We start from the raw sequence: 18,777 nt of genomic DNA, 5'->3' as shown, positions 1-18,777 counted from the left end.
CAAACAATTACTGGAGTGTGCACAGGGCTAGGAAACGTTCATTTCCAGATCAGCCAGAGAGGAGAGACTTCACTGAACACCCTGGTCATTCAACAGAGATCCCAGAGGTCTTAGGAAAGGACTAATCGAGTCCACAAATAAAGTCTAGTCTGGATCAACCCTAACCAAGGTTAAAAGGAGGCCTTGAAAAAAATGAAGCTGGTCACAAAGAAATTAACTGCTTCCCCAATGAAACTCAAAAACCTACCAAAGGAGACAAGAATATCTATACATTCAAAAATATACTATTCAATCTACTATGACATTATAATAAAAAATACTAGACATGCAGAGAAACAGGAAAAGGTGATCTATAAATGAGAAAAATCAGTCAACAGAAACAGATTAAGATATTACATCAGCAGACAAAAAATGTTAGAACACTTGTTTAAAATGTGTTCGAGAATTTAAAGCAAAATGTGAACATAATAAGGAAATAAATAGGAACTGTTTAATAGGGAAGTGGAATTATAAGAAGAACTATATGGATATACTTGAACTGAAAGATGTAAGATCTGAAATGAAAATTTCACTGAACAGGCTTATCAGATTAGACACTGCAGAAAGATCAGTTAACTTGAAGACACAGAAAACAAAACAAAACAAAAAACCAACTACCCAAACTGAAGCACAAAGATGGGGACAGGGTCTAAAGAGAAACAAAATAAGAAAGTTTTATACAGTTGACTTGTGGAAGATATCAGGCAGTCTAACATAAGTGTAATCTGACTTCCAGGAGAGGAAAGAGAAATGAGAGCTAGCTCCCTAATAGGTAATAAGTAGGTAAGTACATAAATACAGAAATAATGGCTAAAATTTTTCCAATTTGATGATTATTGTAAACCTATGTATCAAAAAATTTCTATAAAACCCTCAAGAAGTAGAAACAAAGGAAACCACAGGAAGGGAAATAATTAAACTGCTGAAAACCAATGATGAAGAGAAAATTTTAAGAGCAGTCATAGGAAAACAGACACATTACATAGACCAATAGTAAAAATGGCACCAAAACAATGCAAAATAGAAGACAACAGAACACTACCCTTAAAGTGCTGAAAGGAAAAAACAACACTGTCAATCTAAAATTTTATATTTAGAAAAAGATTCTTCAAAATGAAGGCAAAATAAAGATAATTCAGAAGAAGAAAACTGAGAGAATCTGTGGTCAAGTGATACAACGAGAAATATAAAAGGAAATTCTTCAGGATGAAAGGGTACGAAATGGAAGCTCAGATCTGTATCAAGGGGTAAAAAGCACTAGAAATGGTATGTCTGTCAGTAAATACTAAAGATTTTTTCTTTTTCGTTAACTTATTTAAAAGATAGCTTACTTAAAAAAATTATAACATTGTTACTTGAGATTTTAACATATCAACCCATTTGACTTGACATTTGTGGAACACTACAGGATACATAACATTTTCATGTGTATATGGAAAATTCATCAATTCAGATAATAACCTGGGCCATAAAACAAGTCTATAAAACTTTTAAATAAGGAGAATCATACATATTATGATTTGTGATCATAATTAAATTATAAATCAATAACAAAATGATTACAAAATCTTCAAAAACAAATCATCTCTAAATAACCCATATGCCAGGGCACCTGGGTGGCTCAGTCAGTTAAGCATTCGACTCTTAGTTTGGGCTCAGGTCATGATCTCAGGGTCGTGAGATGGAGCCCTGCATCGGGCTCCATGTTCAGTGTGGAGTCTGCTTGAAATTCTACCCCTCTCCATGCCCCTCTCCCCACTCATGCACACACTCTCTCTCTTTCTCTAAAATAAATAAAATCTTTAAATAACCCAACATGCCAGAGAAGAAATTACAAGGGAATTGGAAAATATTTTTAAATGAATGATAGTTATGGGTGCCTGGGTGGCTCAGTCGGTTAAGCATCTGCCTTCGGCTCAGATCATGATCCCAGAATCTTGGGATCAAGTCCCACATGGGGCTCCCTGCTCAGCGGGAGCCTGCTTCTCCCCCTCCCTCTGCTGTTCCCCCTGCTTATACTCTGTCTCTCTCTCAGATGAATAAATAAAATCTTTAAAAATAAATAAAAATAAATGAATGATAGTTAAAACATAAAAACATGTGGGATGTAGCTCAAACAACCACTAGAGAGAAATACATTTCTATAGGTCTATAAATGCTATATTAGGAAAGGAGAAAGACTGAAAATCAATGATCTAAGCTTTCCCCTAAAGAATTTAGAAAAATCAGAGCAAATTATTCTCAAAGTGAGCAAAGAAAAGCAAATCAATGAAATACAAAACAAAGAACAAAGGAATTCAATCAAAACACCACCAGTTTTTTAAAAAGAGAAATTGATAAAGCCTAGGCAGACCAATTAAAAGCAAAGAGGAGAAACACAAATTACTAGCATCATAAATAAAAATGGGGATATCATCATAGATGCTACAGATCAAGTTAGAAGAAACACAAAATTACCAATGCTCAAAGAAATAGAAAAAGCTAAGGAGTCTTATATCTATGAAAACAAAATTATGAATTATGAATTCATCATTCAAAACTTTTTCCACAAAGAAAACTCAAGACCATAGGGCTTCACTAATGAATTCTTTCAAAGATTTAAAAATACCAGTTTTACAAATTGTATCAGAACAGGATATTCCTAATACAAAAACTGTACATAGATACTATAAGAAAGGTAGAGAACAATATCCCTCATGAACTGAAGTAAAAAAATTTTCAAGAAAATATTACCAAATCCAGAAATACATAAAAATAAAAATACAAAAATCAAAAACCATATGATTATCTCCATAGGTGCAGAGAGAGCATTAAACAAAATCCAACACCCTTTCATGATGAAATCATCCTACAAGAAGGAACAGAGGGCACTTCCTACACCTGACAAAGTTCATCTACAAATAACTCACAGAAAACAAATTTAATGGGGAAAGACTGGAAGCTTTCTGTCCAAGATCAGGAATAGGATAGAGATGTCTGCTCTTGTCACTTCTATTCAACATTGTTCTAGAGGTTGCAGTCAAAGCACTTAGACAAGAAAATGAAATAAAAGGCATCTACATTAGAAGAGAGGAAGTATAACTATCTTTAATTGCAGATGACATGACCTTGTATAGAGAAAATTCCTAAGGAATCCACTAAAAACTAAAACTAAGAAACAAGTTCACCAACATTAGAGGACACAAGATCAATATAAAAATCAATTGCATTTTACATACTAGCAATGAACAACCTGAAAATAAGTAGAAAACAATTTTATTTATAATAACATCAAAAAGAATAAAATGTTTAGGAAATTTAACAAAGGAAGTGTAAAGTATATACTCTGGAATTGACAAAATATTGCTGAAAGAAATTAAAGAAGATCTAAACAAGTGAAAAGACATTTTATGTTCATGGATCTCAAATTTAATATAAGACAGTAAGACTCTCCAAAATAATCTACAGATTCAATGCAATCCGTATCAGAAGACCAGCTGGCTTCTTTGTAGAAATTGATAAGCTGCTCCTAGAATTCATATGGAAAGTCAAGGGACTCAAAATAGCCAAAATAATCTTATAAAAGAATAACAAAGTTGGAATTAATATGTCCCAATTTCAGAACTTAATACAAAGCAACAGTATTAAAGACAGTGTAGAACTTCCATTGGATAGACGTATAGATCAGTGAGACAGACTTGAGAGTCCAGAAATAAAATCATGTATCTATGGCCAAATAATTGTTAACAAGGGTGCCAAGACCACTCAATGAGGAAAATACAGTCTTTTCAACAAATGGTGCTGGGACAACTGGATAGCCACATGCAAAACAATGAAACTGAACCTTTATTGCAGCACATAACAAAAATTAAATGGATCAAAAGGGATCAAAATTCTAAACATAAGAGCCAAACTTGGGGGAGACCAGGGAATTGTGGAATGACAGCTAATGGGTACAGAGTTTCTTTTTAAACTAATCAAAATGTTCTAAAACTGTGGTGATGGTTGTACAACTCTGAACATACTAAAAATGCTGAATTGTATACTTCAAATGTGTGTATTATATGGTATGTGAATATTTCAATAAAGCTTTTGTTAAAAAAAAAAGATAATACAGTAATACCAAGTGGGCTTTAGTATAAAAATATGACACTGATGTAACATGTGAACAATCAATGTAATTTGCCACACTGGCAAATAAAGGAGATGTTCTAGTTAGCTACTGCTGTATAACAGAGTACTCCAAAAGTTGGAACTTAACACAAATAACATTTATTATCTTAACACTTTCCCAGGGTAGGAATCTGAGAGTGGCTTAACTGGGTAGTTCTGGATCAGAGTCTTTGCAAGGAACAGTCGAGCTGCCATTCTGGGGCTAGTCAATGACTGGGGCTGGATGATCCACTTCCAAGTTCATTCAATAAGGTTGTTCGCAATATGACAACTAGCTTTCCCCAAGAGCAAGTGACTCAAGAGAGTGTGAAAGAGAGAAAGGGCAAGAGAGCATACCCAAGATGGAAGCTGCAGTGTCTTATAATTTAATTTCACAAGTGACATATTGTTATTTCTGCTGTATTATACTGGTCACAGAGATCAATGGGAGCAGACTGCACAAGTGTATGAATACCAGGATACAGCGATCATTAAGAGACACCTTAGATGTACCAGAGGAGAAAAATCATATGATTACCTCAAGACAGGCAAAAAAAAAAAACAAAAACAAAAACAAAAAGAAAACAACAACAACAAAAACAAAACCTTTTGGCAATATTTAATACCCATTCATAAAAACTTAAAGGAAGCTAGGAATAAAAGGAGACTTCCTCAACCTGATAAAACAGTGTTTTCTAAAGACATATAACTAGTATCCATTTAACAATGAACAATAATACTGTTCCCCTAAGATCAAGATAAGACAAGGATATTCCTTTTCACTGCTTCTACTCCACAGTGTAGTGGAGGACCTAGCCAGTGTAATAAGACAAGAAAAACAATAAAGAATAGTAATTGGAAAAAAAGAAATACAATGGTCTTTTTGGGGAGACATGATGATTAGGTATGTAAAAAATCTTAGGAAATAGGCCACAAAGAAAAAAAAGAAAGTCAAAACAAATAAACCAACAAAAACCCTACCAGACCTAGACTTATAAGGGAATTAAGAAAAACCACAGGAACCAAGGTCAATTTACACAAAGTTTTTGTATTTTTAAGTGCTAGCAATAATGAAAAATGAAATTTAAAAAATTCCACTCACAATAGCATCAAAAACCTAAAATACTTAAGGATAAATTTAACAAAATATATGCAAGTAAAAACTATAACATTGCCAAGAGAAATTTTAAAAACCTAAACAAATGGAGAAATATATCATGTTCACAGATTGGAAGGCTCTATATTGTTAAGATGCAAATTCTCTCAAACTGGTATGTCACTTCAGTCAAATTCCAATCAAAACCCCAGCAGGCTGATTCTAAAATGTATATACATGTACAAAGGACACAGACTAGCCAAAACAATTTTGAAAAAATAATTTACGCCATGTGATTTCAAGACTTCTTCCAAAGCTACAGTCATCAAGGCAACATTGTACAACAAGGGAACATGATATACCTACATTTAAAGCGTAAATTAGCTTTTGACTAAACACCAAAGCGATTCTTTAGGAAAAAGAAATTATTTTCTACTCATGGTGCTAAAAACATTACTTGTATGGAAAAAAATTGTATCATACACATAATTTGAGCTGATCATAGACCCAAGCCTACACGAAAGCAAGGTTTTTCTTTCCTCCCCCTCACCACCCACTGATACCTCCCAAGGGACTCAGAACAGCACATGACACAAGGTTGGTGCTGAATAAATATTTGGTGAATAAAAGAACTATGCATGAGAAAAGCAACCTGCCACTGTAAAAAATAACAGGAAGGGACCAGTGAGTGGGACAGGGAATGGTCAGGGAAGGGCTCACTGAGAAAAAGTGTCATGTGAGTTGATAGCTGAAGGTACCGCCTCTGCAACTAGTTGGGAGGTGACAATCCCAAGCAGAAAGCAAAGATCATGAAGAACTAAGAGGCCGACATTGAGAGCAGCCCGTGAGTGAGTGAGGGGCCAGAGCAGCATAAAAACATGGAGGCCAGATCATCCAGGGTCTTTCAGAGGGTATGTTAAGGGTATGTTAAAGAATTCTAATCCCAGAAGTGATGTAGCCCACTATGTGGTTTCATAAAAGCATCTTGAGTGCTGTGTGAAGAATGGATTGAATGGAGCGAGGTAGGAAGCAGGGAAACCAGTTAGGAGGCTCCTGTAGCATCCCCAGTGAGCGGAGGGGTGGCACACTCCTCGCAGGATGGAAGTTCAAGTGTAACACTATAGAGCTGGCATTCTAGCAGATTTGGGGATCAGCTGTAATTTCCGTTTGTCATTTTCAACTATTTGTTTTGTTGTTTCCTTCAAAGATTCCCTTTATGAGGGGAGGGACTCTGTCTATTTCATTTAGTACTGTGCCCCAAACCCAAAAGCTCACAGGAATACACCATAAGGAGCTGGAGGTCAGAATTCTGACATGGTCGATAGGGGCTGCCCAAGGAGAAGAGCCATTCTTCTTAGAATAGCAAATATAAAAGGCAACAGAGAGGGTACTGGGCTCTATTCAAATCGCGAAACATATGTTGACAATGAGCATGGGGATGTTTGCTAAAATTAGAATGCGTGCTACTGCCTAAAAGTTTACGGAAGTACAAACGGCACCATCGGACGCTTCCGCCCTGCAGGTGGTCAACTCACGGAATTAATACACAGTTGAAAACATGAACAACTCGGAAAGGTCTAGATAAACATAAATAAGCAAAGCCATGATGAGCTGTGATAAGGCACAGTTTTGTGCTCTATCACTCAATCTCTGGTGTTGCCAGCATTAAGGACACCATCCCCCACTTTACCCCTATCCCAGCCGTGGCCCTCCAAAACACACTCACACATACAACACCATTCAGGTCTAAGTTAGTATAACATGGCTTTTTTTTTTTTTTAGTACAGGAATACTATAATATCTAGGAGACGGCTTTGAGGGAAATGGTACATAAACATAAGATATTATATATGTATTTAGGTGATAGGAACTGTAGTTACAGATATGCCTCTGGAATTAAAAAAAAAATGAAATCTAGAATCTCAGTACCGCCGGCCTTTCTCCCAGGGCAGGAATACATTTAGTGTCCTATTAAATCAAAGAATGGTCCACTGCAAACAGTGGCATGCCTTACCAGCTGGTGTTAACACAGACTGATGCACATGTTCAATCACACTGAACCTGACAGTGGGCTTCCTGAAATTTATAATACAGAATGGAAACGGTTTTGTTGTAACTTCCCACCCCTTTTAAGGCAATAGCTCACCAGGCAGAAATATAATTCACTGAGGATTTTTAAAATCCACACTTAGAACATTTTCTGGGCTTAAAAATTCACTGAAATAAAATATATAAAATGGAACTTGTTAAAAAATATCATGTAGGAGACTGACGGGAATCATTTTTGATTATCAACTAAGACCATGGGAATCAAAGCATAGGAAATATTTCTTGTGAAGTTTGTCAAAAGAATATTAACACAGAAATAAAACGTAAAAGCATGTAATAGAATTCCAGCCAAAACTGAAAGTTTGGTCAAGATTTCCTAGTCCTGGCATTTTCTTATTTTTCACAGAATAAAAATTAAGGCATCTGTCTGGAATCACTCTCATCTGTCATCTAACAATAAATGATGTTTTTTAATTGTTTCAGTATTGCTGTATTTATGGATATACTATTTAGGGGAATACTTTTTGGGGGGGTGTTCTTTTAGCTTCTTTTTAAAAAAAAATTTTTTGAGTATAGTTGACACACAATGTTTCAGGAAATTTCAGGTGTACAACACAGTGATTCAACATCTCTATCCATGATGCTGTGCTCACCACCAGCGTCGCTACTGTCTGTCACCCCAGGACACTGTTACAGTCCGACCGACTACGTCCCCTTCCATCCCCATGACTTATTCATCCCCTAACTGGAAGCCTGTATCTCCCACTCCCCTTCCCCCAACTTTGCCCACCTCCCCACCCCCTTCCCTCTGGCAACCATCAGTCTATTCTGTGTAAATGATTCTACTTTCTGTTTATTTGCTTTGTTTTTTAGATTCCACACGTGAGCAAAATCACATGGTATGTGTCTTTCTCAGTCTGATTTATTCCACATAATACTCTCTAGCTCCATCCATGTTGTCACAAATGGGATGATTTCATCCTTTCTTATGGCTCTATAATACCCCACTGTACATATACATCACCTCTTCTTCAGACGAATGCTTACTTCTGAAGTTAAAAGATCTGAACTAAAAATCTGATTTCGTCAGGATCAAGCCATGTCAGTAACATAGCTTTGGTCAAGTCACAATCTCCCTATACACCTTGGTTTTGCCACCTTTAAAACGTGGCCAAAGAACTTTCCTTGCCTACATTATAGAACTGAGATTAAAGTCCATGAAACTATTCGGTAAACTGTATTTCGTGTAAAAACTGAGGTATTTACGTAATTCCACCTAGCCTAAAAGTCACTTCAAAAACATGTTTATGATCAACGGCCAAATTCAATTTTGTATAAGTAGCATACTTTATAATTCCATGAAGTAAGTACTCACCGCTCACTGCTCTATTAAACTGGCATATCATGAAATTTGGCAACCATTTCACAGACGAAGTATTATGTCTTTGGAGGTATGTATCTTTCTATTTAATCCAGAGAGCCTTTCCCCCCTGTAAAATGCTGTATTTTTATATTTTACTTTGTCCTAAAATGGATGTAAAGCAAAATCAGCCAAGGGCACAGTCGGTTAAGCAGCCAGCTCAGTTTCAGCTCAGGTTGTGATCTCAGGGTCGTGAGATCGAGCCCCGCATCAGGATCCGTGCTCAGCGTGGAGTCTGCGGGAGATTCTCTCCCCTTCCCGCTCCTGCTCTCTCTCTAAAATAAATAAATCTTAACAACAACAAAAAAAGCAGCCGGTGGTCCTACCCTTGGTTAGCCTGGTGTAGTTATCACAGATTGTGGTGGAGTTCGTCCCACCTTCCAGTGTAATTTGTGTAATTACAAGTTTATTATTAAAACTGTGACCCTGGAACTGAATGGACAGCAGTGAAACCCTAACTTCCTGCCAGGCCTCTCATGCACCCCGAGTGTCTGCCACGTGGAGCTGCTCACCTGGGCCTTCAGTCTCCCACTCCCCAGCTCTGCCCCTGTGCTGCTTCTTGCCGTCCACACAGGAAGCTGATGGACAGCCATTCTTCTACCCACAGGTTCAGCCAACCCATCAATGTGCTCTGGAGACTCTGGCTTTCTGACCTTCTCCCTGTCAAACGGGTGGGGCATCGGCAACCGCTATGCTTAGACTGTTTGAGATGAGCCCCAGCTTCAGAAAACCGGCCTCTAGGGAGTCAAAATTTTATAGTATAAAATTCACTGTGTGTGTTACATGTACAATACACACACACACACACACACACCTGTGTACCTATGTTCACGGACCTAGTACTTACTGAGCAGTTGTACCTACTCCTGAAACGGGGCTCAGTTCTAGATGTGGATTATTCTCTAATCTTCAGAACCACATTACGACCAGGGACTACTACGAGCCCCATCCACATGAGGTGCAGAAGGTAAAATAACCTGTCCAAAGTCAGAGAGCACTGAACCCTGGCCTGGTGATGAAGAGGCAAGCCTCTACATCCTATAGTACACATTAAAACATGTGTTGTTGTTGTTTTTAAACCTCTGGTTAAGATACCTGGGAAGCAACTGGATAGAAATAACACCAAACACAATAAACAAGACACTTACAATCTGGGACTTGATTGACCAAAAAGAATACTGCATTTCCTTCTTGCCTGCCTCCATAAAGAAAGCATTTTTCTTTTGCTCCTCAACTCCCATAAAGGGATTAAGAGGTATAACACAAAGGGTTTTTTAGAATGGTATCTCCCCTCTTTCTTAATTCTGTTCATTCTACACAATTATAACTGGAGGAAAATTCTCAATTCCTGACATCACTTACTCTTTGAATGGAATGAGTGTTTGTTTCCACTCTTCACAAATAGGCTAGAAAGGATACATATGCTTCTCCTATTTCTGTAATAAAAAATCCTATTGATTCCTGGCATACAAATCAGGACGCTCCACCTGCTAGGCCCAGGTGATGCAGCACTGCACACGTCCCTCCCACGGGCTGCCTAAATTGCTGTAGATACGGTTCCAACATCGAAATCCCTTTGCTTTGTTGCATGCCTAGCTGACCGACGTCCTTCCCTTCTCCAAAGGCAATTACCTGGGGGACAAATGCAGGAGAAGAGGTCCCGGGACTGTCTAGAAGCCCAGAAACCAGAAATGTTTCCAGCAAGAACAAGTCAGGGGACCCTGGACAATTTGGCAGAGACCATGCAAAGACATACAATGCCCATCTTCAGCTCAGAAGACAACAGCTGTCTCGTGCACGAGAGAAAAGGCAGAGCGGAAGAGAGGACAGCTCAGAGACACAGCTCTGACATCACAGTGAGGCTGCTATCCACTCTGGCGCTCCATCTGCTTGGACGCCTGGTCAGGGCATGTGCCCTTCCTTCCTCCCTAGCAATGCAGGCCTTTTCTCCACTCCACTCCCTCATTCTTCCACTAAATACAACTGGGTGAAACTTCACTTAGTCACATCGCTATTCTTTTGAAAAGACTGACGACTGGCTGCAAATACAGGTCCCACAGACACCTTCGGATTCAGGCAGGCTCAGAGGAAGATTTCAGCTGTGTCTACTTCCTGCTTTCACTGGCAGAATTAACTGCACGTGTCAGGAAAAACACTTGTCCTATGAAGCGAAGCATGTCCACCACATAAGCACGGGGGAGCCATTGTGGGGCCAACTGGGGGACCCACAGTCCCTGCCACAGATACCTGCTTGGGAGCCAGGCCGACTCATCAAGGTCCCCAATCCTTCTGACTTTAGCATTTAGGAACTAGAGAGCTTCAAGGCTCTACCTTCTGTGGTCACACCCATGGAATCTCATCTACTCAGTGGCGTTACATTTATGCTGATAACGCCTCAAATTATATATTAGCCCAGACCTCTCTTCCAACTCCAGACCCCACTATCCAGGTGCCCTCTTGATGAGACATCCGAAAGGCATCTCAAATTTAGGATATCCACAACTCAGCTCATGACCAGCTCCTCTCCTCCCCACGTCTCCCCACCCCTTCCCATTATCTTCCCCACCCTTTTAGCTCCCCAGGTCCAAAACCTCACAGTCAACCTCCACTCTCTCCCTCTCCCAAGTCATCACTAATTCCCATTTGTTCTCCCAGAATCTGACCATTATCACCATCTGAATGAAAGTAGAAGGGCTGCCTTCCTTCTGGAGGCTTCAGAGGAAAATCCATTTCCTTGCTTTTTTCAGCTGCTGGCTTCTGGAGGCTGCCCACATTCCTTGCCCCAAGGCCCCTTCCACGGTGCATCACTTCAACCTCCTGACTCAGTCATGGCATCTTCGACTACTATCTCTGACCCTCCTGCCTCCCTCTTATAAAACTCATATGATTACACTGGGCTTACCTTGGTAATCCAAGATAATCTCTGCACCTCCACATTCTAAATCACATCAGCCAAGTCCTTGTGCCATGCAAGATGACAAATACCCAGGTTCTGGTGATCGGGGCAAGGGCGCCTTTGGGGGCCATTATTCAGCCTGCCACACCACCTCACTCAGAGCAAAAGCCCAAGTCCTTACAATGCCCACCAGTTCCCATGTGATCTAGTCCCCACCTCCGAACTGAGCTCACCTCTTCCAACCCTCCCCTCGCTCACTGCGTCCCAGCCACGTGAGTCATGCTGCTACCCAACACCGGACCATCTCAGGACCTTTGCACTCGCTGTTACCCCTGCCAGGAAAGCTCCCTCTCTCGTTTAGGTGTCTGCTCAAATGATACCAGCTTATGAGTGAGGCTTTCTCTGCTGACTCTGTATAACAGAGTGCCCCAACTGGGACACTCCCTTCCATGCTAATTTTTTTCACAGAGCATTTATCATCTGATGTGCGATCCATCCATCCACGCATCCGTCCTCCCCCACGGCAGGATCACAGGGGTGTCTGTCCCTTGTCATATCTCCAAGAAATAAGCATGAAGCTAGGGCCCAATAAACAGTTGATGAATAAATGAGTTTTACTTTACTGGAAAGTAAGTTCTTTGAAGACAAGACCTGGCCTAAAGCAGGAACTTAATAAATGTCTGAATGAATAAAAAAAACTAATGGGTGAATGACAAACCCAGTTTGCATCTAATCTGCTATAGGTATATGGACCAACATCAAATCAAGTGCATTACTGCTTAGCAATCCGACACAACAGGTAACTTATTCAGGATTCGCAACAAAAGTAAAGTGATATAATTACCTAGAAAAAATTCCAGCCAAGCCCCTGACTTTATTTTGCTGTGTCCCTGAACATTTCAGCCCTGACACATCAGAACTCATCTGGATTCCCGTGCTTGATTCAAATACTCTTACCAATAAGGCTTCAAGCTGTTAGAAATCCCAAAAGCACTTACTTCGCTTATTCTGCTACATAAAATATGAACATACAGGGGAGAGATCATTATCCACATTTGAAGATGCACCCAGGAGCAAACCTGCAGCCAGGGGATGCTGTAGGGACACCCACAACCCACTTCAAGTTCATCGGTCCCTAGCTCAGTCATCAGCCAGCCAGGGCAGCTCCAGAGGCTCACCTTAGCCACTGAGGACAAGTCAAACCAAAGACATTCCCGCTGTGGCTGGATGGCTAAGGGAGGGGCCAGGGCGGCGGCGGGGTCGGGGAGGGGGAACCCCACGGACAACGCAACCGCCGGGGAACCGCCGAGCCAAATAGCACCTGTGCTACTGAGGGCCTCTCTTCTGCTCCCTGCAGTGTCATTATGGTCCGGCTGCTGACACACCAGCCCAGCTGGCCACACAAGGCCACGATGGAGGGCTCTTCTCCTGCTCCCCTGGGGAGGCGAGCCAGCACTGGGCTTGATTCACACTTGGAAACAGCTTTCTGGGAATCCTTTTGCAGGCACGAACGGAAACGAGAACAGCACGGTGGTTAGGAATCCTGACCCGAAGAACAGGCCGACAGGATTCGAATCAAGCCTCTGTGACTCACTAGCTGTGTCCCAATGGGTGTCCCTCAGCTCCAGTCTTCTTACCTCTAAAAAGTCGGCTTATATGTCACGACGATTACAGGAGACAGAGCAAGAAAAGCACTCATCATGAGAGCCCTTGGCACAGGAGGCCTTCATATGTACTGGCTATTATAATAGCTATTATTATATTCCCATGTAGTATATTATTTTTGATTCTAAAAAAAAAAAATCGCCGTTCAAAAATAAAGAATACATCTGTCTTCATCTTTAAATTAGATTTGTAACAGCAACTCCCAGGGGTTTATCATTTATTTCCAGCTAAGTATTTGCCTGTAATTAGGGGAAGCTGCCACCAGGCAGAAGTTGAGATTAAGCTTTGCCTAGGTGTGCCTTAAAAAATAAAGTCATTTAGTGACTTTCTCCTCAATTCTATTGAATAAAAAAATAATAATAATAATTTGTTACTGGAGAGCTTAACAGAAATGTTAGATAAATGTGACTAGATGCCATATTTAAATAGGATAAGCAATGTGAGTTTTCAAAAGATAGAAGTACATAGGTGGGTGGTCACCTGGGTTTATTTTTCTAACAAAGTAGCATCTGATAGAAACCGCAAAAAAAAAAAAAAAAAATTACTGATTAATGCCCTATATTGCCTCTTGGCTTGAAAAATGAAACAAAACAATAACAAAATATACTGAAAAAAAAAAATTTCTCCTAATCATAATAACCAAGGATGCACACCAGAGGCATGGAGTGAGCTTTTCCAAATTATATAAGAATTAGTCTTGAGGTGCTTGGGTGGCTCAGTCAGTGAAGCGTCCAAATCTTGATTTCAGCTCAGGTCATGATCTTGGAGTCATGAGATCGAGCCCCGCTCGGGCTCAGCACTCAGCACAGTATCTGCTTGAGATCTTCTCTCTCCTTCTCCCTCTACCCCTCTCCCTGCACATGTACTCTCGCTCTCAAATAAATAAATAAAATCTTTAAAAAAAAAAAGAATTAGTCTCACACATGGAGATTTTGATTCAGTGGTTCAGGGAAGAAGCAGGTATTTGTATTCTGCAGAAGTCCCCCAGGTATTACTAACGCTATCCCCTATGGTTAACAATCACTGTACAAACTCTTTCTTTTGACAAGGAGTTTTTTGCCTTAAAAACTTTTGCAGAGATCTTTTCTTGATCTCCTGGCCTGTTCCTAAAGTAAGACGTGTCTACTTGGAACTCGTGAAGAGAAGGTGCTGAGCTACTTATCAGCCCTTGAAATCAGTACAAATTCCTCTAGACATTTTACAACAACAAAGTTGCTGAAGGAGATGGGGTAAGGGGGGCTGAAACTCGACGTCTGTTCCATGAAATCATGTGAATGCTTTTCCTTTAGACCAGCACTGCCCCATGGAACATCCTGGCTGGCGGAAACGTTGTGTACCTATGTTTTTCCACAGGGTAGCCAAGAGCCACACATGGCTCCTGAGCACTTAGAAGTGTGGCTTGTGGCTTCCATAACCAGAAGTACTGCTCTGGACAGACGTCAAACTCTGGCTGCGCGTGGCCATCCCAGTGCCTTGCTAACTGAGGCCCTCATTTGATTAACCTGTTCAGGACTCATTCCTTGAGCACCCAACTCAAGCCCAGCACCTGGCAGGCATGGGGGATAGAGCAGGGAGCAGAAACAAAACCCCACCCCCCTCTCATGGAACTTACATTCCAATTTTTAGTAACTGGCCTCTTTCAAACCACCAGACTCATGTGAGGTACTTGCTCCAAGAACTTTGGGTTAAATGTGTTTTTTAAAATTATGCTTTTTTGAAGCAGAAAGACAAAATATTCATGGTTTGAGGGACAATACAGTTCAATGGACTGAAGAAGTTAGAGGACACAGAGAGTCTGCACAAGCAGAGAGAAGTAAGCACACGAAAACCTTCCAGAAGGGCAGAAGAGCCTCAGCCATGGGATAACACGTTTGAACGTTTTTTCCGAGGAAGGTCCTAAGCCCACCCTGGGCCAGGTGACTGGGCAGGCAGAGTGTTAAGAGTCATCTGCCCCAGGAGCAGGACCAAAGGGTTCCCAGCTGGAACATATTTAACAATTCCCACTGGAGATGGATCAGAGGAGAACCAGATGCATGACTAGCAAAGGTATTTTCACGCAGCTGTAACAAATACTTTAGGTGATACAAGTTTTCAAGGGACTGAAATTAAAAATTAAGAGATTGAAAAAGTAAGAGTGATGGTTTGATTAGGAAATTTTAAAAATCATCAGCTAGCAAAGGAGGAGCCTCAGGCAAGCCCATTACTACTAATCTTGGGCTCTTCCCCCGCCCTCCCCAAACACCATGCAGGGGCTGAGCGGGCTGATCACCCCCTCAGCAGTTTCTCGGGCCCTCGGTGCCGTGTGGCTGCCGAACAGAGCAGCAGGACTGGTCAACCTGTAACAGCTGACCCCTGGGCAAGGACAAATACTACTAGAAATGATCAGAAAGGGCATCTTGGTGGAGGGTGCCTGCCAGGAGGAGCGAGGGTTGTTCAGAATTGCCGCATATGGATCATTGTTATTAATTAAACCCCGAACTAAGATCATTCATCAACAACCTTACCTAGTTCTGGGGGCAGAACGGTCAGGCGATTCCCCTGAATGTGGAGTTCCTTAAGCTGAGTAAGCTCCCCGATTTCTTTAGGCAGCGATATCAGGTCGTTATCCCTAAGGCTGAGCTAAATATAAGAAAACAAGGAGTTGTCAAAACAGTGTTCACATAAAGAGGCGTTCAACAGCAACTCTCGTCCTTTCCCGTGCCCTCTCTCCTCTAAAGGCTCAATCCCCTCAATTTATTTACAAGTGCCTGCAGATGAACCAGAAACAGTAGCAGAAGGAGTGGCTGATTCCCGCAAAACAAACCGTACTCCTGCTCAAACTGACTTGATTCCACTCCTACAAGGGCTGCAGAAGTGAATTGATTTTCTAAGAATTTAGATAAATTACTTACTATCTGCAGCTTTGTGAGCTTCCCAATATCTGGCGGCAGGATTTCAAAATCGTTGTCACTTAGATAGAGTGCACGCAGAGTAGCTGCAAATTAAACAGCAATATATAAACAGGGTGGCACGGAATCCAACCATTTGAGGTCTGATCAATACAAGGGAGTCCGCTTTGATTAATAACCCCGGCTCGGTGAAAAGCCTGTGACACACCTAGGGCTCACAATAATAAGAAGCAGGTCAAACTTAGATTTACTGGCTTACTGTGGGGCTGGTGTGTTCAGGAAAACATCTATATCCAAGAGGACTGACACAATTAACAACGCTGGACACCAGCAGTTTTTGGCACAGGTTGCAAGACGCTTTCAAAAAAGATAGCTATTTTTCTTCTGTTATTTCCGATACACGTTTATGCTCTGCATCCAAAGGGTAACCAAGAAAACCACTGTCACTTGTATCAATGCTGAGGGCAAAAGAGCTCTATCATTGAAATGTGACTCTGTTAAAAATAAATAACTAAAAGGCTTTCTGGTGAGGAAGACCGTAATCACAGTTCATTGTTTCCGTAATCAGACTAATTATTATTATTTCTCTAGCCTTAACAACAAAAATAAATGAAGACAAAGGAGCTTAAAACTAGAGGAACCCTAACTGAGGCAGAATATCGGTGATCAGAAACTTGTTCACAATATTACATAGTGATAACATGACCCGCAAACTATGGAAGGAGAACATTCTAAGGCATCTTTTTGATCCCTAACCAAAAAGGAGAAGTATAATCAGATTTGTCTGTTTGTTTGCTTACAGGTATTCAATTACATTCTAATGTTTTAAAATCCGACAGAACTCTATGTCAATATACACAACAAAATTTCCTTCGTGGCCCAAGAAAATATTTTAGAATTGGCTTCATGTGCTTGAGAAAGTCTGGGAATGAGAATATGCATAAGGTTATAAATGAAATTTTGGAGACGAGCTCAGAAAATTCAGAATCGCTGGATGCCATACGTGTTGTCACTATTTGGAGAAGCAGAACACTCATTTAAGGAAAGCAAATCTTTCCTAAATATTTTGTGAGTTCTCAGAAAAAAAACAGTTTTTCCCCATTTTTTAGGAGTATCTACAGGAAGAAATTTGTTTGCATAGAATGCAGGTGAAAAGATAAGGTGTGTTTATCTGTGACAAACAACTTCTTCATGTTTGCATACTACAGACAAAAGAGACTACATCAATGAGATTACTTTTTAAAAGACTTAAAACAAGAATCCTCCTTGGAAGCGTCAAAAAATTCTGTTACTGGTTTATTAAGGGATATTTTTATAAATAATTGGTTGGAATATCTTTGGGGACATAGCTTACAAAGAGTTAACAGCAACATGGGAGGACACATACATTATCATATTTTTTTGGCATGCTCTTTAAAAAGAAAAGTCAAGTTCTTTAGCTAAATGTGAGACTTGATCTCATTTAGGTACATAATCTCCATCCAGAAGTTAATATGACATTACTAAGTCCACTTGAGTGCAATGGTGTCAGGTAACTATATATCAAATATACATACTGCTGAGCTATGAAGGAATATTCAAAAGAAATGTGTGAAGAAAAAAATATATACGTCCAATAATTTCTCTTGGAGTTTGGGCCCTGGCAAATAAATTTCACTTTCAGAACGCAAAGTACCATTTTAAGGAGATTTATAGAATTAAAAGTTTCTTACTAAGGTAGAAGAAGTTTCCGGGAAGAGAATTTTCATTCAAGTTGTTGTAAGTCAAATCAAGGACCTCAAGAGCTGGGAGGGAGCCAAATCCTCGAGGCAAAGTGTTTAGTCTATTCATGCTGTGGTTGGGGGGAAAAAAATCCAAGACGTCACACACAAAACATACGTTCAGACAATACTCACATCACCTCTGTGTCACAGGCCTACGAGCCGTATGTGAGAGACTGAAAGCTCAGAAGCGGCCATAATTCTGCCATCACTTTATGTTCTTTTAACCAACACAGTAATTGTAGTCAGAGAATCTCCATGGCCATGGAACATTTGAAAATGTCTCATTTTCTGCAATGGTGATGCTTACTGTGTTACAGAAAAACTTCAAATCATCACAAAGTATCTGTCCTTCTAGAGAACTTCCTCATGTATGTAGCAATAATAATTCCTCAAAAGATACAGAGTAAGTTTGTAGTTTTTAGACTGTTGGCTTTATTTCATTTATTCCTCCCAATGGGAGGGAAAAAAAAAATCACTTTTTTGTTCTGCAACTACTAACGTTCAAAATGATCTCCAGTCACGACAGTGGTTGCCAGGGGCTGAGGGCGATGGAAACAGGGAGTTGCTGTTTAATGGATACAGAGTCCGTTTTGCATGATGAGAAACTTCTAGAGATTGACTGCACAACAATGTGAATATACTTAATGATACAGAATCGTACACTTAACAACGGTTCAGACAGCAAATTTTATGTCACATGTATTTCATCATAACTGAAAATCAAAAATATATATGTGTATCTCCAATGAAATCTATTTTCTTATTTTCTTCAAGACCCTTATTTTTTTCTTTTTTTTTAAAGATTTTGTTTATTTATATGACAGGGAGAG

General features: G+C 40.1%; 1 protein-coding gene across 4 annotated transcripts in view; it reads right to left on the bottom strand.

Moving 5' to 3' along the window:
• RSU1 (Ras suppressor protein 1) overlaps positions 1-18,777 on the bottom strand; it is a 246,163-nt gene that overhangs the window by 170,000 nt on the left and 57,386 nt on the right. For all 4 annotated transcript variants that reach the window (XM_035021558.1, XM_035021554.1, XM_035021555.1 and 1 more), the window contains 3 exons: positions 17,897-18,015; positions 16,188-16,270; positions 15,801-15,915 (listed from right to left, as the gene is read on the bottom strand). In XM_035021558.1, the coding sequence (XP_034877449.1) occupies positions 15,801-15,915; positions 16,188-16,270; positions 17,897-18,015 (317 nt within the window). The remainder of the gene's footprint in view (positions 1-15,800; positions 15,916-16,187; positions 16,271-17,896; positions 18,016-18,777) is intronic.

The sequence above is a fragment of the Mirounga leonina genome, unplaced genomic scaffold (genome assembly GCF_011800145.1).
Source record: "Mirounga leonina isolate KUSES-001 unplaced genomic scaffold, KU_Mleo_1.0 Mir_175, whole genome shotgun sequence".
NCBI classification, from domain to species: Eukaryota; Metazoa; Chordata; class Mammalia; order Carnivora; family Phocidae; genus Mirounga; species Mirounga leonina.
This window is presented reverse-complemented; position numbering and strand designations above follow the sequence as displayed.